The sequence below is a fragment of the Gopherus flavomarginatus genome, chromosome 2 (assembly GCF_025201925.1).
Source record: "Gopherus flavomarginatus isolate rGopFla2 chromosome 2, rGopFla2.mat.asm, whole genome shotgun sequence".
Classification (NCBI taxonomy): domain Eukaryota; kingdom Metazoa; phylum Chordata; order Testudines; family Testudinidae; genus Gopherus; species Gopherus flavomarginatus.
In genome coordinates, this window is record NC_066618.1 from 193708813 (window position 1) to 193729177 (window position 20365).

Sequence of the window (20365 nt, forward strand, 5' to 3'; positions counted from 1 at the left end):
AATAAACTCTTAGTACTAAGTGGAATTTGTGTGCTGACCTCTGATAAACTGGCGGACAAAGACAAAATTATGTAGCATTTGGTCACCTATAAGGGCATTATGCCACTTGCTTATTTATTATATGAGCTACAGTTTGATTACCGGTGAGTAACATTACCCCCCCCTTTTTTTTTGGCTAGTTGCCCCCCAAACTGTGACTGCTACTGGCGATAGAAAGAGCAATGGAAAGATCTCTGAGAATGTAAGATCTTTTACCGAATGGAGCTCTGCCAAAATGCTGGTCACCAGTTTCCACATCACATCTCATCAAAACAGACTCAAGTCGTGAGGTTTCCAGTGCATTAGAGAAAAATGAAAAGCTCATGTGATTCCTCAGAATTACATCCAAAGATTACATCCATTACATCCAAAGGTGCTTCAGGAGCATATCAGTTATCAGATGTTTTGTAAACTAAATCACCTCATGCGACAACACTGCATTTGAATGCCTGCTGTATGAAAAGGCTTTTGCTTGGGCAATATTCAGCAGGCAAAGCTGAGATTTCCCAACAGTTTTCTATGCTTTTAGATAGAAGTTACACCTTACAGCAGCAGCACATTGGTTCTATTCTTTGCCAGAGATCATGAAAATTGCAAAACAATCTGAAAAATGTTTGTTCACATTTCTAAATGAATACGTGTTGGCTGTAGTCCCTTCCCTTTTGCGTTTGCTGTCTGTAAACATTCACTAGGCCAGGTTTTACTAGCACAAAAGTTTATAATGGGTGAATTTAAGCTTGCTTGGTGAAATACTTGCTGAAAGCAAATTTAAATGTACTTTCTCTGAGCATATGCACCAGAAACCTGATTTTCGTTAACTATCTTAAGTCTTTTCTATAGCACCCATTACTAGAGCTGAGCAAAACTTTTTGGGTGAATAATAAATTTACCAGTAACTGCATTTTGGGGGGCATCAAAACTACTAGTGAGTTTAGGTCAAATTTGGCAAACAGTTTTGGGGAAAAAATTGAAATGTCTAAATGTTTTGTTTTAACATTTTGAAATGAACTCTTTTGATATTTCATTTTAAATCAAACATTTTGTGTAGAAAATGCCATTTCAGATCAACATTACAAGCATTTCACTTGACCTAAAAAAATTTTGTTCCATCAAGAAAAAAAAATCTGTTTCAGTTGTATTTTTCAGTTCAACCACCAAACCAAATATTATATATATATATAAATCAGCTATTTTGCTTGGCTCTATCCCTTACCATGGCATCTAACTGTATAGATTTTAAGACCTATGCCTGCCCTATCAAGGAAGAGAAACAATCACAGCTAAGCAGCAAGCAAATGTTTAATATAGCAAGTGACAGAATAAATGATATTTACAAAAAGTTTTGTTTAATAGCTTCTAATAATGACTAAATCTGAGAAAATCCTGTTCTGTTTGAGATCATTCCAGAAACAGGAAAAAAAATGACATTCTTTGGAGACTATAACGTGCTTAAAGTTGACTGTCCTTAGATATTATGCCTCAAGTCTATGAAGCCTAATATCTAAGGACAGTCAGCTTTGTAGCTGGGTCTCAGAATATATAGGTGCTAGTAATCACTGCAGATTTGATATTTGAGTAATTAACAACATGTTCAAAACCACTGAAGTCATCCAGAGAAACAGCAATACTACTATCTTGTGAAATTTACTAATATCCACGAAAGAAGTGTGAGAAATGCTTGAGCATTTACATTTGTCATAGGAAATACAAATGTATATCCTTGCCCATAAAGAGATACCTCTATAAATTAAAGGTAAAAAAAAAAAACACGACAGAACGTTGGTTTGAATTTATTTGAAAAAAACAAAACAGTTGTGTGATGATCTTGCTCACTGAACTCCTACCTTTCAGATTTAGCTCTCTTACCTCCTGATCTGGTCATTAAGCATAGAAACAAATGAGTGTGTATGGGGCTTAAAATGCATTAGTGGAATCCTGCCTTACTAAAAGAGATACGGAGTACACAGGTAACCCTGTGAAGAACTATTTGGCATCACAGCTAAAAAGTCTGGAGAATCTGAAAAAGTCTGCCAGTAATGAGCATTTCAGTCCCTTGAACCTAATCTGTTAGTCTCCGCTGTCCTTTGGTGCTGTGGATCTTGGTTCCATTCCTGGCTGGTTACCCTATGAAACTTTTTGTGAGCTTTTTGGAAGAGAAGCTGTTATTTTACTGTCACGATAATTATATACTCAATTTTGTGGGTCATCATCCATAATAATATTGCTTTAAGGTCATCATCAGCATGGTCTCCAATATGGTGATTTTTGGGGTTGGTACAGGACTATCTTTGTGTTTCTTTGCCTTCTACAGCTTGCAAATTAATGCTGCTACTGAAAAACTAGTTTTGAAAAACAAATTACTCAGCTTTATCCGCTGTAACATTAGAACAGAACCGATGTTCTTTGCAGTCATTGTGCCAGAAAGGAAATATTTTGTCATTTAAGCTCAGTACACTTCCTCAGAAAGCAAAGGTGTTTCTTCTGTATCAAATTATGTAAATAAAATGCATACCTTTTCTTCATGTCTAAATGCCTGTATACAAATATTAAGGTGTTCTGTGCTTATGTGCTGCAAGCATCTAACCAAAATTGTTGAGCATCTAATGTCTGAAGATGATCAGGGCCGGCTCCAGGCACCAGCGTTCCAAGCTGGTGCTTGGGCCGGCATTCTGCAAGGGGAGCAGTCCCCTTGTTTTGCCCCCAAGCAGTGCGCCAAATTGCCGCCGCTGGCGGGGGAGGGGGGGCAGTCTGTGTGCCCTTAGGGCGGCAGGCCCGTTTCCGTGGCGGTGGCAATTCAGCGGCAGCTTCTATGTTTAGCTGTCAGGGGCAACTTCAGCTTGGGGCAGCGAAAACTGTAGAGCCAGCCCTGAAGATGATACTATAAACAAACAAACAAACAAACCAGGCTTCTATACTGTGTCTAATGTCCGGCAATAAAAATTGAGACACCCAGAATCACTTGTCAATTTTGACAATCTGGGGTTTTTTCTGTTTCAAGCAGGAGGAGAAAACCACAAACTTTAAAAGAAGAGGTAAACTGAAAAAGCAGAACATACATAAGAGTAATGTGTAATGAACAAAGTCATTGTGGGACCCACTGATGTCAGGGAATTCTGAATTTAAAAGGTCACACCTCTTAAGCATAGCTGGCATACACATTTTTACTACTACTGTAGCTGAGTTTCTTGGATATGAATTTTATATTGACTTTCATTACTGGAAAATATGGTCTGATGTGCAAGCAATAAAGGATTGACCAAAATTCTTTGAAATAAGGCCTTATTTCAGTACTTGAACTTTTTTATGATAGTATAAAAGGTCTGAACATATTATAGTGCACTTCTGAAGAGACGCATTATTTATCTTGAAAGAGCTGCCTTGATGCTGTGCCGTATTACAAAGAAATTCTACTTTTAAACAAGCCTTTTTTAATACAACTAATCACCTCAACTAAGCACTTTCCTCTCCACAAGAGATGCAGTGTCTTATAGGCTGTGTTAGTATTTCACATTGTTTCAAAACACTTCTTTGCTGAAAAATAGTAATTAAGGGGTTAATTGAAAACACGACTCTGCTGCCTCCCTAGTTCAAGAACCGACTTGATCATTCTTCAGGGATTCCCTTTTGTATGAGTCATTGTTAAGAGAGACAGATTCCCCACGCAAAGAGGCCAGAATAATGCCATTCCTCAGGAGATTACAACAGCTGAGGGTTAGCCCTTAAAGACAGAAAACTCAGAACTCATGCATGGGAAAATATTCAGTGGACTACAATGCACTCAGCGGACATAAAGAAATTATTCAGACAAAAATCTCATCCTGCATTAACCAATTAAACATGCAGAATATCACGTTCTTATTCACATTACATCTACACCCTAGCCTAGGGATTTTGCCTGAGTAGGAAATATTGAATGGAACCCATGTAGCATAATGTAAAATTATACATAACTGCTACATTCTTTTATTTTATTATTGTAATTTTTCACAAGGTCTATTACATTTGTAATAGCTGAAATCCTAGCGTTAACTGCTACCCAGTAGAAATGTGATCAACATTTAGATTTAACAACAACAACAACAAAGTGAGTAATATATCTAGTAATCTTCACAAAGATTAGTAACCTAACTTTCTAAGTGTGTGTGTGGGGGGGGGAAGGGTGTGGAAGGGGAGAGAGAGAGAGACTGACTATGCTGGAGCTCCATTTGCCCTACTTTTATTTAAAAGTATAATTGCTAGATGATCCCATCAGGAGAATGAAGGGTGATTGAAATTATTTTTTGTTTAATAATTTAATAAATTTAGTGATTTTGCTGAAGAACAATTTGGAAAAGCCTGTCACTGAGACAATGGTGTATCATTCTCAATTGTTTTAAATGTCATGTTACATTAGGTGATGCAGCAAATGAGGAACTGAGCCTAGGAAACAAGAGGAAAAAGTTAAGTAGACAACCTATTTAGCTTCACTTTCTGAATGTAGCCATGATTTTGTCTAAGGGATTAATCATTTTACAGTGGAAGGCGGATGCTCTTCTTGCTATCTTTTATGGGATCTTGGATCTCAAGGAGGTTATATCACTAGGAAGGCCCACAATTGAGCTTGTAGAGACTTGGGTTCAGTCCTACGAAGCGCTGTGTGCCTCTGACTCCTATTAAGTTTTATCGGTGTTCAAGGTCCTGCTCAATGCCTTGCAAAGCTGAACCATTTGAATGTACCAAGGTTTTCATCATACGAGTACAACAAACCTACTCAGATTACTTAAATTGGACTATGATTTTAGCCTCAGTTATACACCAGATTGGACTTTCTAGTATAAACAGATGGAATACTTACCATTGATAGCAAAGTAGCTTCTGATTCATTAGACAATTTGGGGACAGGGAGGGATTCTTCTGATGTTATCCACATGCAGAGGGAAATCATAGTATATGGATCTCCCCCTACCCACAATCCCAAGTGCCCCGGGACTCTTCCTGTGGGTTTTTCTATGTGAGGTGGAAGAACTCTATTATTTACTTCCACTTCAGCATATATATAGATATTATTGATATTAAATACTTTGTACTGTGCTCACCTGTCCATTGTTTGGTTTATTATTACATTTTTTTAAAAAATCCTAAAAAATTATATTTTAAAAAGAAATCCTAAAAAAATTACATTGTAACCTCAGAGTTACAAACACCAGAGTTATGAACAGACCAGTCAACCACACACCTCATTTGGAACCAAAAGTATGTAATCAGGCAGCAGCAGAGACAAAAAGAAAACAAAATACTGTACAGTGCTGTGTTAAATGTAAGCTACTAAAAAAATCAAGGGAAAATTTCCAAAACAGGTTTGCAAAGGTAAGGAAATGGTTTCTGTGCTTGTTACATTTAAATTAAGATGGTTAAAAGCAGAATTTTTCTTCTGCACAGTAAGGTTTCAAAGCTGTACTAAGTTAATGTTCAGTTGTAAACTTTTGAAAGAACAACCATCATGTTTTGTTCAAACGTTACGAACATTGTAGAAAAAAGAACAGGAGTACTTGTGGCACCTTAGAGACTAACAAATTTATCTGAGCATAAGCTTTCGTGGGCTAACTCTGAGGTTCTACTGTATTTTGGATCTGATCTTGCAATCCAGGAGCCTTCAAAGCTCCTCTTGACTGCAACCAGGGCTGCCCAGAGGATTCAGGGGGCCTGGGGCAAAGCAATTTCAGGAGCCCCTTCCATAGAAAAAAGTTGCAATATTATAAAATACTATACTCTTTTGGGGGCCCCAGAGGGGCCTGGGGCAAATTGCCCCACTTGCCCCCCCCCCCCCAGGGCGGCCCTGACTGCAACAGGATTTTTGTTTGAGTAACAACTGCAGGATTGGCCTTTATCTGGATGCATGTAACTGAAGGCTACATACTGCAAATTTTGGTTTTGGCATGTAATATTGCAAAAGGGGATAGCTTTATATACCCAGGCGATGTTACCTGCAGATGACTGGAGAGCTTCTTATTCAGAGGTACCTTTTAAGGATGATCTTTCAAAAAATTTTCCAATGCAGTGAGAAAGTAAAGCAGAAAAAACATGCATCAACGAGGACAACCTTTAAGGCAGTTTCCTTCCTGTAATGAGTCCAATCTAGGTTTTCATTTTTGAAATGTCATCTTAACCCATTTTCATACATGGAGGACAAAACAGTAAAGAAACTATCTTTTCTTCCCTCTTCCCAATTCACGCAGACTCTGGAACTTATATTTAAGTTGTAATTCTTCCACTTTCTAAAAAATAGACAGATATTTGCATTACTATTTAGTCACATCTGGCCAGATCCTCAGCAGGTGTGAAATCAATGTAGTTCTGCTGAAGTCAAAAGTTGCCCTTTAAAGTCAATGGAGCCAATTTGCACCAAAAGAGAATCTGAGCCATTCATGTTTATGGAGCTATTCCTAGGTATAGTTTTGATTACCTAAACTATGCCAAACCAGAACCCCATTGTGAAATTTCAGACAGGCTCTTTGGGTTTTTTGGAGTGGGTCAAGTTCTGAAGGGACCGCTCTGAAATAAATTCACATGTCCTTTGATTTGTTAACGAGATTTGTTAAGGAGATTCCCTGACTCAGCACAAACACATGCCTCCCCCAGACATACCATTGACAATAGTCACACAGCAGGGAAGTGCAGTCTTACTGGAACTTAATGAATGGTGAGGGTTAAACAGACAGAATGTCAAAGCCTGCACTTGAACGGCTGTGAGATGCTAAGTGTTTGAGAAGCTCAGAAGACAGTTTACAGTTCAGGGGGTTGCAGCAGGCAGCTGTGGAATGTATGGTTTGTGCCAGCACCAGGGAAACCCTTTCCAAAACAAGAATACTCCTCCATAATTATCTCCCTTCAGAGCCTGCCTTTTACTCACAGCTCCACTGTAACCATCATCTCATCAGAAATAAAATACCATATTTTGCATCATCATTACATGAACTACAATCCCTACAGATGCTTTAACCTAAAACTTCAAATAGGGCCTAATCCCATAAGGTACCGAGTGCCCTCAATGCCCATTGACTTGAGGGTGAGTTGGGACGCTCAGGATGCTAGAATATCAGTCACAGTAATGATAAACCTGATGAATAAAAGTGTGTGTGGGAGAGAAACCCTGGTTCTTAATGGCAAAAAATAAAATTGTTCCTTTGAAAGGAATGAGCCTGCACTGGACAGGCTTTTGACAATGTTAATCCTCTTAAACCAACACCTAATAAATCATCAAAGCCCTACAAGGCTTACATTTTCTACATAACCTGACACTGAGGATTAAAGGACAATAAAAAAATTCACCACAAAAGGAATAAAAAACACATCCCCTTCCCCACCAAACCTACCACACGAAGGTGCTGTCAATTTGATCTCCCCACTAATTATAAAAATGTTTAAGAAGCAGCAGTATCTTGCAAGTTTTCGCACTAAAATGTGATGAAATTCTTAGAATGCCTTTGACTAGAATAACTAAGAAAACCTGCCAGGCACAATTGTGGTTTGCTATAAAAATAAACTCCAAACTCTCACTTTCAGTGTCACAATTGCATTATATACAACCATAGCATGACATATTGCTGAGATCACCTACACAGTTCCACCCAGTGACATGGAAAACATGTGGAAGAAAATGGGTTGACAGTGTTTACATTACCACCATTCAGTAATCAAATTTCCATTGGGTTTCAAAACAAGAAAAAGATGCAGACTGTCTACTTTTAAAGAAAATACCTGGTGCTTTCTCCACAAAGATGACTTTGGAGTCTTGTAGAAAGTTATGGCCAGACAGTATAATTTTTTTCCCTCCAATCACAGGAAAGCTGTCAGCACTTTGCTTCTCCACCAAAGGCAGTTCCTGGGCAGATCTTTGAGCTGGAAAGTTTTAAAAGGAGAAGAAAAGAAAAAAACAACCACAAACACACATACAAAATCAGTAAATATTGCTTAAATAAGTGACCCAACTTTTACTTTTATTAGACAAACTGAGTTTGATATAGAAACTCAAGAAAGTTCAGGAAGTCTATAGGAAACTCAGTGTATAGTTGGCTTTAAGTGCTTTAATTATAAACAATGCTTTTATTAGATAAGATACTATGGATTCAAAAGAACCATACAAAGAACATTCTGTTCAATGTAAAAAGCCAGTTTGTTTTGTGTTACTTAAAATGGTATGTTTATTTTATTTATTTTTAAAGGAATTTCCCATAACATAAAGTCATATTCTATCATACTTATGCCAAATATTTATATGGCATTGATCTCATGATCTCAGTAACCCAGTTACAGACTACGGCTGGAGAGCATGGTTCTATTAAGCTCTGAGTACCAAATTGCACATGGACCATGCAAACAGTATCCTATATCCTCATGGCACATATTTTATCATTCTTGACTGAGGTATTCAGCCTGCACACCTGTGCTTCAGAGAATGACGCGTGTACTTGATCCACATTACTGGGTCCTCCTGATCTCACATGCACCAAAGGATTATGGAGTATTCGACACTTGCTTATTTCAGATTTCTGCACTTGAAGTAACATACGGTACACTTTGTTTTGCACTTGTCATATTGCAAGAATATTTGCTTTGTTTGGCGATAATACACTGCACTGCCGGTCAGTCCATAGTATTTTACACTGCAACCCTGATTTCCATGGCACACAGATGTAGCCAGCCTCGTTTTTACTGGCTAATTGAATTTGGCATATTAGGCATTACCTGATCCTACACTCATAGATTTAATTGGGGGGTAGGATCAGGCTATTTTTGCTCTCATTTTTGGCTTTACTTGTAGGTGCATTTCAGGCTAGAATTTGATCCTTAGCAAAATTTAGCCTAAAGAATCCTGAAATGGGGAGGGAGGAAAAAATGTAATAAATACATATATATTTATTATATAGCTATAGATATAGTATTTAGGACACCAGCTTGTGCCATTCTAGCTCTTAGTATTAGGGAGGTTCTGCTACTCTTCAGTTGAGCACAGGCTCAACTTTTCTTAGAAAAAAACGCTTGTTTCTTTAAATGAGATTGGCTTGGGAAGGAGAGGTTTTAAATTGTAGGCAAAAGGGTTTTTAGTCTCAAGACCCGATAGATACACATCAGTTTCTGGTGGTGGAATCTGGGTCTGCTCTTCTCTGGTTCCTCTTCTCTAGACACACCCAAAAGGACACTGTGCTTTCAAGAAACCCCAAATCATACATTACACAGGGCCTCCCGGGTATGTTGTGCAGTCTGGAGCACCTCTCCTAGGAATGGCACAAAGAGCAGCAGCAGATTCTGAACCCACCAACAAAACTTGATGCTAAGGGTGGGGGAATGATGGAAGGGTCAGAGCCTCCCTCCCCCTCAAGAGTGCCGTGGCTGAGATCCTACGCCTACGGCAATGTGGGAAGGCAGACTGTCAAACTGTTCTCAGTTGTGTTGCTGCTTCCAAGGGAACAAAGGGAACTAAAAGAGATAGGTAAAGGATCCTCTAAAAAAGGGTTCAGTTAATTAGAATCTGAATTTGCGCCTGCTAATCTGAGTAAAAAAGAACCTCCAAAAGCTTGTGGGATTTCATCCAGCAACAGGAGTTAGAATGAAACTTGATTTTCCCCAGCTAGACAAAAACTGTAAAGTTAAATGAAGCAAAGGGCTTTTTCTGTATTTAATAGGCTCATGGAGCAAGAATGAAATGGGAGCTTCGGGGTGGGGGGGAGAGAAGTCTATGTCCAAATCTGACAGGTTTATAAAGTGATGTTTGTTCTATTAAAAAGACCCCAATACTGAAGGTCAGTTTCTAGGAATTTCCTGAAACTGCAGTAAACTAACACTAATATGGCAATTTTAAATATCTCACTAGCTCCTTGTCAAAGAGATTTTTTGGTGGGGGAGAAATGGGGCTGGATTGGAGCTCTCCAAAACTCTTAAGAGCAGTTACCCCTGTGAAAGGGCCTCTCAGCATAAAGGAACTTGCCCAAGTCAATTCAAGTTCAAACACCAGCTTAACATGGCTCTTCTTGTATTGCAAAGGAACTTCCTGTAGGAGTGAATGCGCAAGGGACCAGATATTGTTTTGCCAAGGAAACGGGTAATACTTTTCATGAAATGCAAAATACTTTTGAGATACAGCACGTTTCAGACAATGGACAGATGTGATGAAACAACATTTAACATACTGACAAGGACAGGCTGTATGTCAGGCAATTGGTTGTACAATACCTGGCAAGAACAAAAAGGCTATTGCTACTTACAACACTCAATAGGGTTGGACGCTACTTGCAGAGACAGAGTTCTCCCGCTGGATTGTGGGATGTGAACTCGGAAGACCAGCCGCACTCGTGTATTCTTCCTTCCGATGTCTGTTTCTCCTTTTCGTAGTTCAATATCTGAATTTCTAAGTTTTAATATTCCAGCGCAGTCAATGCTGTTCAAGAGACGACACGGGACATTTCAACTAACACTCTGCAGGTTCCAGAAAGTCACAAATACAACATCTCTACCTTCCCTCCCCTGCTTTTATTTATTTATTTATTTAAAACCTTATTTATTTAAAACCCAGCCTAACATCTTCACAGATCTTTGGGACAGGGAGGGATTCCTAAATAGTGCCCACTAGGAAGGCTAGTCCTGCTGGACTTATTTGCATGGACATATCAAAATTAAATATTGCAGAACATTAATTCATAATGCACATAAGAGATACACTAAAAAACTGAAGTAAAACTGCAGAAACACTAAGATTTTTGACATTATTACTATGCATGCATGATCATTCCTTTTGGATATGGATTTCTAGCATATGTTTTATTACTCTGGATATGCACAGTTTAATTTTATTTTGCACTTAGATAAAATAACCAGTGCACATGTAAATTCATTCAATCAGTTTCACTTCTCCCCTCCCTCCCAAATAGTGTGACCATACATCCTGTTTTGGCTGGGACAGTCCCTTTTTTAAGCCCTGCCCTGGCCATCCTGACTTTTTTGGTGAAAGTGGGCATCTGTCCTGTTTGCTCTTCCCAACTGATGATCAGATGGCAAGAGCAAGCAGGACATATGCCCACTTTTGTCAAAAAAGTGGGGCACACACCCCTCGCGGGCACAGAGGAACATGTGTGTGTGGGCGGGGGAGTAAGCAGTGACACCAGGCATGTGGAGGTGTGTGTGTGTAACAAGGCTTGGCCGGACGCCACATGGCAAGGAGACAGGGTTTGGGCAAGCAGTTAGCCAGCCGTGTGGAGAGACAGGCACGGCTCAGGTAAGGGGCAACACCAGCCCCCTGCGAATAGCAGGCTGGACTTGGATGAGAGCTCTGTGCATGAGGGAGGCAACAGGGCTCAGGCCTGCCCCATGTGCAGGGGGGGAAGGGAGGGCAGGGCTCGGGCCAGCCCCACACAGTGTCCCGTTTTTCCTTTTGTGAAATATTGTCACCCTACCTCCCCAAGACATCTAGAATTCTATTCTGAAGCAAACTGACAGATTATTCACCAAACAAACACTCTGCAAACATGAATTGTGGAAGGCAATCACCAGTTTTGGCCTTTATGCCTTTTAAGAGTGTGGATTTAACAATAACAGAGGCCCTTGCTGACAAGACCAGAGATGCAGTGTTGCCAGTTAATGGATTAATAATATGCATTGACAGAAGAAGCCATAAGAGCCATGGAGTATCCGTGTCAATGTCAACATTTTGTATAATGATCTATACAATACAAAGGCGTAGATACTGCACTTCTAATGTTGTGTCTATTACCATTTTTAGCTTCTATTTAAAAACAAAGGTATTTAACACACCATTAATTAAGATTCTAATTTAAGACCCTGAAACAGTGACACACTTAAACTCACTTAACTTTAAGCATCTGAGCAGTCCCATTTGAAGCCAATAGCAATGCTCATATGCTTGAAGTTAAGCATGTGCTTGACTACTTTAGTGAATGCAGATGGGATTTCTCATGTGCTTAAGGGCTTTGCTGCACTGGGGCCTAAATGCACATAATTGTAAGAAAGACTTGCACTTCATGAAATCTTAACAATAGGATTAAAGATGAAGCGAGTGTGAGGCCTAAGCCATAGAGATATAAAGTCCTATAAACGTCAAAACATTGTATGTGATGCTTGATGGGACTTTATTACTGGAGTTGGGTGACATTTTTTGGATGAATAGTTTATATGCTGAAAATCGCACTTTGGGGTCTACCAAAACTATTCACCAATTTGCGTTGAACTGAGCAAATAATTTTGGCCAAAGAAATTGTGGGGGCGGGGGAGGAGGAGATTCTGAAAAAGCCAAAATGTTTTGTTTAAAAAAAATGTGGAAATGAAATATTTTATTTCTAATTCTAGCTAGATTTAAGAGAAAAAAAACCCCTAAAACCTAAAACTAAAACTAAAACTTTTTTGTTTGTTTTTTCAGTTCAGCCACCAAATCAAAAAATCAATTATTCGCCTAGCCCGGTTTATTATAGCCTTGCAAACTTGCTATGAAGATTGATCAGCTCTGGCACAAGATCTTTTCAGCCACCTTTACCATAATGATTATAGTGACAGAAAAAATAATATATTACTTACTTGTCAAAAAATCAAATAGAGGGCCAAAGAAATACTCTGCTGGTATAAAATGGTGCAGCTCCAATAGCTAGAATGGATCTGTGTCAATTAACACCTGCAGACAATTTGGCCAAAAGTGTTGCAGGGCGATTCTACTATATTGCATAATGAAAGTCTAGAGGTCCCAACATCTTGAGCCTTCAGCAATCACTGTGGTCCCCATTAGCCCTGCTGCAAGTGCCACTGTAGCTCTTGTAAAATGAATTAAACACACAGAGTTTTAGCCTTAATTTGTATATTCTGAGATTTAATGGAGTTAATTCAGACCTCTGATACATGTTGTTGCTGCTGTTGTTGTTTGCATGTTGATTTTTTGGTTTTTTTTTTTGCAAAAGTATATATGTAAATAAATATACAAACATATAACATTATGGGTGACATTACAGCCCTATTAAAGTAAATGGGAGTTTTGCCAGTGACTTTGGTGGGGCCAGGATTTCACCCAATATATGTATACATTTAGGTGAAATTCAGAGGACCCATACAAGGTTCTCTATATCACTTGAGACCTTAATGCTGGAGCTTAAAGGATTTGGAGAGCCTCATACAAGCCCTGTGAACTGGGATGAATTTCACTCTCTCAGTATTATCGCAGGATGAAATTCACCTGTGTAGAGGATTTACACATATCTCACTTAAGACCTAATCTGGGAATTAAAAGGTGCATAGGCCCCTCTGCAAAGGAGTGAATTTCACCCTTAGAGATTGTAAGAATAATTATACCTTGATCTAACTGAGAAATAAATGTATCTTTGCTAATTTTAGTTTAATTGTTTTGCCTCTACTGTCACATTTTATTTTGTCTTTACCTAAACATATTTCACTGGAAAAGAATAATGATTCTTTATCTAATAAATAAAAGATGTTCTATTTATCTTAGAAAAAGCTAAATTATTTGGAAATATTCTTTATGACATTTCCCCCAACCCAAAGATAAATTTTAATGGGTCCTGTTCCTTGTAGTACTGCATACAGGAGTAAATAGGTGTCATGTTTAGAACCTAAATGCAGGAGCTGAGGCAGAAGATATTTACAGCTCTGTAACTGAGATACTCATTTTAAATGGCAAATAAGGACATTGACTGAAACTCTAGAATGAAACTAACCAGTTGTCAATATTTGAGAAGTTTTTTCTGGCATTAATCTGTTTAGGGGCAATTTGTCCCAACAAATCTTTGGAAATCTGCTGGAAGCTGGATTATTTATAACATTCTGCAGGAAAAAAAAAAAAAGCAGCAGCATACACTCAACAAAAAAAATCAGGTGGGCAGACCGGGAGGAAACTGCTAAGCAGTCAGGTACAGTGCATGGGTCTTACATTGCTTTCATCTTGTTTTCTGGTAGCAGTGGAATTTCCAAGACTTTGGTGTTGGAAAGTATTGTTTCATGGCTGGTGGTGGAAACAGTCTTCCCTGTGATTCGATGGACCTGGTAGAAGGCATGAGGTCTCAGCAGGCGGTCGTCTGCAGTCCCAATGAACAGCTGTAGCGTGAGCGGCTCACTTTCTAAGTAACCGTGTAGCTGGCAAGAGAACAGAAAACTCCTACTAAGCACCATCCACATAAACTGCTGGGAATCAATTAAATTTTTACAAGCAAGAGAGTCTAATTCAAGGAGAAAACTTGTGACAGGTGCTAAGTGTTAACCCCCCTTTTTTCCTGTAACATAATATTGGTACATTAAAAAAGGTGCACTCAGAAAACATCTCATTATTCTCAGTTACCTGAGGCATTTTCGCTGGAGTTAGCTTTTAAATAGTCCTGCTGCATGCATTCAAAAAACTTCCTATTACTTCTCTATAGCAGTGTTCTGTGAAAAACAATGGAATCAATGTTCCCACTGTAATACTAAGGGCAGCAGAACCAACGGACGTGAAACTGGAAAGGACCATCACAATTCATCCCTGAACTTCCCGTATTCCCCACCATCACTAGAAGGTGTGGTTAGTGTATCTCCCCTCCCTTCACCTTTTTTTTTATTTAACTAATTGAAAATGCTGGTAAATGCTGCCTGGGATAGACTGGGGATATAGTATATGCATGAGATGATTTGTTCATCTAAGTGTCAAATTCTTGGATAATTGCACACAAATCTCATTGAAGTCAATGGGACTCACCTATTCCACAGTAAACCTACCGATGTCAGAGTTATGTATGCTGGTGTGAGAGCAGAATCACGCCCAGCAGATTACAGTCTGGTCTAAATTACACTGGTGTCAACCTACAGTGACTCAGGCAGTGGTGCTGCTGCACTGATGGAGTGACATGGGTATAGAAGAGATCTGAAATTGACCTAATGGAGTGGGACATGAATAGTTGACCAAAAATGATCATGCTGGTTTACTGTTTGGATATTTACTCCAATAGTCTGATAACACTAACAGCCACCCCTCTCATGATACTGACACACGTTTAGATTTAAATGAAGACCCAACGAAAACTTAATCAAAAGTGATCATACTGTAGATATCGTCCAGCGAAGAGTGACTTCAAGCTGAGACCATCTTAGCTCAACCCCTGTTGGTTTGGCTCACCTGGTTGATCTGTCACCTTCAGATTAGGAGGGTCTCAGATCATAGTTTTGGCTGCAATAACAAACAGCACACTCAAACCAAGCAAATCCAGCCAGCAGATGGGGGTGTGCGGAGTGCAGAAGGAACTCTCCTAATTGGTTAAGTCTTCCGTAGTGTCTGACTACTAGCTGGCAGACATGGGGCCAGGAGAACTGCTGATGGCTCTCATCACTAATGCCATGGCAAAAGTGTGCACTAGTCAGACACAAAGGGCTCTATAGTTTCCTCCCATTTACGTCTTTGTCTCTAAAACAAGATACTTCACAACTAGCTCTTTCCTAATATCATCATCAGATCAGACACAGAAAAATATTACCAACAAAAATTGGTTCTGAATTCTTTGGCTGCTAAGATCCATCCTTAGGTCACTGAGGATACAGCAGGGACCTGGGAGAGCACTGGGTGTGCTTTTTGCCACACGTACATTAGTGGTACATAATCTTTTAGCTTTTCAATACGGTATAAGCTTAGTGGCTGCTGCTAATAGTTCACACAAAGTTGCCCAGGTGCTGTAAATAGTCATTTTATGAATAGCATTTTTAGTTGCTGTGTGTCCAGATGCAACACAAACCCCGAAACAGCTGAAAATAGTAATATGTGGCTAAACCCAAAGTCAAATATAATAGATACTAGTATTTTGCTTATTTTTTTTTTTAGGTAATAGCTCAGGAAGCCAATTGCGGGGGGTCAAAATAACAACATGAGGTCTGGTCTTCTTTTGGTATTTCTACCATACAGGAACTGAAATGCTGCTAGAAGGTGAGATCTCAAGCTATTTTGCCCAATCAAGTCCTTCCTGAGGAACTGCAAAATCCTGTAGAGCATACATACAAACATTAACCCCTTCACCCAGTACATACACATCTTATAGTACTGTTAATCATATCTCATACTGCAGGTTCTTAGATAATCACAACATTGGTCAGGAAATTTCCTCACATACACAGCATTGAACAGGCGTACTGTGCATTTGTTCACCTTCCTCTGAAGTCTCAGACACCCCTGCCTTCTGCAGTGGCCAGACTAGACATACTGGGCCAAATGGTTTTTATCTGGTCTGGCAATTTCTATTTTCTTATCTAAAGAATATACATGGAGGGAGGGGGAAAAAGAGAGCGATTCAGCTACATTGCTACAGTATTTTATCCAATCTGCATTGCTAGGACACCACATAAATGGCTTTGACCTGCAGTTTGAGCAGGAAGTGTTTTAAAAGCATTGCACTTTTATTTTTTTTTATATTAACATTACCAAATATAAATCTAAATGAAGTAAAATTAGAAAGTCTGATTTTTCAATTAGCATCTTCTCTCTCTCTTTCTTTAAAGACTAGCCCCTCCTATGCCCTTACGTGTAGCAACAGGTGGCCCACAACCCATTTGGTTGAATGCAAGCAGGCATGGCTTATTAGGGAGGAGGCTCAATGCATTATGATTTTCATTAACTCTTCTGAACCCCTAGTACATGGCACTAAGCCAATGCTGGTACTAGAATAAGATAAAAGGAGACCTAAGTCTGAGTGTTCATTTCAAACAGGTGCCATGGTCTGTATCCCTTAGTTCAATTAACAACTTCAACAGCCACAAGCAGCAGGGAAATGTCTTATTTTCTTTTGAATCAAAACCTAACATGAACAGGGGCTTTCTAATTTGCTGCCTGAATGAGTGTAAGAAGTTATATCTCCAAGACTTTCAGAGGGAAGATTTAACCAAGGATACACTTTTCCAGCAAGGGTTTAATGCCACCAGCTTAAGCATAACTGCAAGAAGGTTATATATCACTGTACTGCAGCAATTTGAAGCCTCTTGCTGGTTTGATTCTACATTTACCATGTTTCTATATCACTTGTGGTAACTTGCTCATCAAACTAGCAGGGTCTTCAGAACATGTTATTATCCTCACTGTCTTTTCAGGTTTAAAAAGAATAGCTTTGTTTTTTTCTACTTTAGGAATCTGACTCCTACTGTTAATCTTGCATATAGTTACTAATGTCTTCTTTAATATTATACACAATCCACTTTTAATGCATAAAATAGTATCACACACAAAACACTTGACTCTCTCTATGAGACAAAAAGGACTTGTAAGTATATATATTTATATTGTATATGAAAATGGGATGTTTCACCTTTAATTCCTAATGTCTCAAGATCCAGTCTGAACAGTTAAAGGGCAATTATAGCACAAGCCATGACACTGTAGAACAGGCACCTCAATGTGGATCTGCCCCTGCATGCCTTAGAGTCATAGCTGTTTACTACTGTTACCAGAGTAGACTCAATACAGCCATTGCAGAGTGACCTGAAATCTATTTTGCCTCATACCTCATCAACATTTCCAATCATAGAACCTTAGCATTGATGTAAGAGCAGAACTGGCGACGATGTAAGAGGCAGAAAAAATACAGCTGGATTTTTAGGTGCCAGGTAGAATATACAGAGTTGGCAAGAAATGTATTTTTACTTGTAATCTAAACAAATTTGATTTGGAAGTTACCGAAAGAGATGAAATATATAACTCCATAATGCTACTTTTTTTTTTTTAAAGATTCTCTTTTCTAACTCCACTCACTCACTATGGACAATGAAAAATTGAAATAAACATACATGGATCTAGATATATTAAGGAGTGTGAGATTTTAGTTAAAATAGACTAAATGAAGAACTGTCAAAGCCCTGACTCAGCAAAAGAAGTACACTAAGCATGTACTTAAGGCCCTACATGTTTTCCTGAATCAGTACAAAATGACTGAAGAAATGGTAGACTCAGATCCGGCTCTGCTATCATAAGACTGTTTTGTTTTAAATCAAAGCTGACCGGTGTTGCCAACTCTCACGATTTTATCATGACTCTCACATCAGGATATTTGGTGTTTTTCTTACAGCCCCAGTTCCTGGGGTCAAGTTAATATGTGAGAATCTCAGCTTTCATTTAAAAAAGAAACCTGAGTTTCTAACCCACTTGCTTGTGGAGAAAAAGCTTGAAAATATGACCCTGAAAGGTTCAAAGACCAGAAAACAAATAAAAAAGATCCCAAATATATTTATTTTTTAAGAGTCATGAATTTTAAGCCACTCATGAATTTAAATTTAAGCCAATCCTGATTTTGGGGGGGGGGGGGGGGCCTCAGCTCATGATTTCTGTATGCCTGGGAAAGACTGCAGCTCTTTGCCTAATAACCTCAATTGGTGATGAACTACTTGGCTGGCTTTGAAGACCTATTCCCTGTTACCTATTTAATTCCCAATTTGAAAATAGGTATTATTTATGGTACTCAATGAACATGGACATTTGAGCCCCAACAAGTCATTAGATGCTCAACTGCCCACTTAGTGAAAAAATATAAATAAATAATTCTGATAATTTGCTCACTAAGCTAATCAGTACAGAGCTGACCCTGCAGTCCTTACTCAGACAAAATTTCCATTGACTTCATGTTATCCACTGCAATGGAAGTTTTGTTTGGGTAAGTGCTGCAGGATCTAGCCACGCAGTAGGAGGCACCTGATCTCAAATTTGTGTTTCCCGTTAAGTTTTATCCATTGCATCATATTATTTACTTTTGCATTATGTCACATAATCCCCTATGCCAACAGAAGCAACAAAATCTAATGCAAGGATTAACATTTTAAAAGGACTCATACGGTGCATGCCTAATTTTAGATCAGGCAACCACTATCAATAGCTGTGACAGACCGACTTGGGCTTTTGATGATTTTTTGGCAGCTAGCAGATGTCTAGAGAATGGACTAGATTTTGCTCTCTCTGAACTAGTCACAAGAAAGAATATCCTGCCGCACTCTCTAAATATTTACGCACTGTCACATTGAGCAGTGTGACAAGAACCGGAGGATGAGCAGTAAAGACATAGCTGGAATAGAGTCACTGGACTTTTACAATTGTAAACAGGTAAAGGAAATATGTACAAGATGCCTGTAAAAGAGGAAGGCGGTGGGAGGAAGGGGAATGAGCATTCCTATTGGTTAGGAAAAAGTTTTACACACTCACACACGTGCATATTTTCCATGCATGTTCTGGAATACTGTATTTGGTTATAAAGATTTCTGTATCTTGGCTTGCAGCATGGGATGCATGCGTCAGACACCCTATTTTTATCCTTTTCCCTCTGTAACACAGTCCCAAAGCAGAAGCTGCTCTCTTAATACTCCAGTGGCTGAACATTGGCAACAAGGTTGCTCTCAGCTACATTATTCATAATAAAAATGTTGCTCTCCTATAGATCACATTTTATCTGGCATGAGTATGTCTGCAGTCAAAGGGCCTGAATTTAATTTATACTAAGGCCTCTGCTGGAGCAGTGCAAAGGGATTTTACTGCAAATGAGAATCAGACCCAAAGTAGTTTTGGTGAGGGATTATTTCCCCCCCTTGCAGAGTAAATTTGAACATTCAGTGCAGTACATTCTCCAAGACCTTGTTTTAATATAGACTAAAAGATGCAGACAAAGGTTAAGTACATGGAAAAAGATCTCTGCTTTGGTTTTGGAGTGAAAATAGGTCATCTATCCTCTATTGTCATATTGACTAATCATTGATTAATCTGTGCTTCTCAATTTTGAGAGAGATATCAAATAGCATCAATTGATATTTGATTTCACCTGGTAATGGAGATTCTGAACTTGGTTCTGACCTCATGTACCCTAGTTTTATACTGATCTAACTGCACTGAAATCAGTGGAGTCACTCCTATTTACACTAATGTGACTCTGATCAGAATTAAGCCCCGTGTCACCATATGGAATTTTGTGCAACAATGAGAAACAGGACACACTGGTTGGCAAATCATAATCATGCTAATGTTGCCTGAAGTAAGGTTTCTTTGAAATTCCTAAACCCTGAAGTCACTTCTTTCACAACACCTTCTCCCACTGAGATATCTTGATTTTCACTTATAAACTGCTATTCATCTTGACAGCGCCAAAAAAAAAAAATCCCAACTTTTCTCCTATAGTACGTGCTGCATACAGAATTGTATTGCTAATACTGCCACATCCAGTCCCTGAAGTGTTCTAAGAGCAAATAGATATTGCTGTAACATCCAGAGAAGCACGGGGAAAACACCACCACTAACAAAAAACTATACCAAACAACCCCCCTTCACCAGCAAGATTTACTTAGACAGTAAACTTTTAAT

At 38.9% G+C, this 20365-nt stretch overlaps 1 protein-coding gene across 3 annotated transcripts in view; it reads right to left on the bottom strand.

Moving 5' to 3' along the window:
- Positions 1-20365, bottom strand: part of NFATC1 (nuclear factor of activated T cells 1) — a 146795-nt gene that overhangs the window by 69631 nt on the left and 56799 nt on the right. For all 3 annotated transcript variants that reach the window (XM_050941808.1, XM_050941809.1, XM_050941810.1), the window contains exons 4-6: positions 13958-14160; positions 10281-10453; positions 7777-7917 (exon numbers count right to left, since the gene is read on the bottom strand). In XM_050941808.1, coding sequence (XP_050797765.1) covers positions 7777-7917; positions 10281-10453; positions 13958-14160 — 517 coding nt within the window. The remainder of the gene's footprint in view (positions 1-7776; positions 7918-10280; positions 10454-13957; positions 14161-20365) is intronic.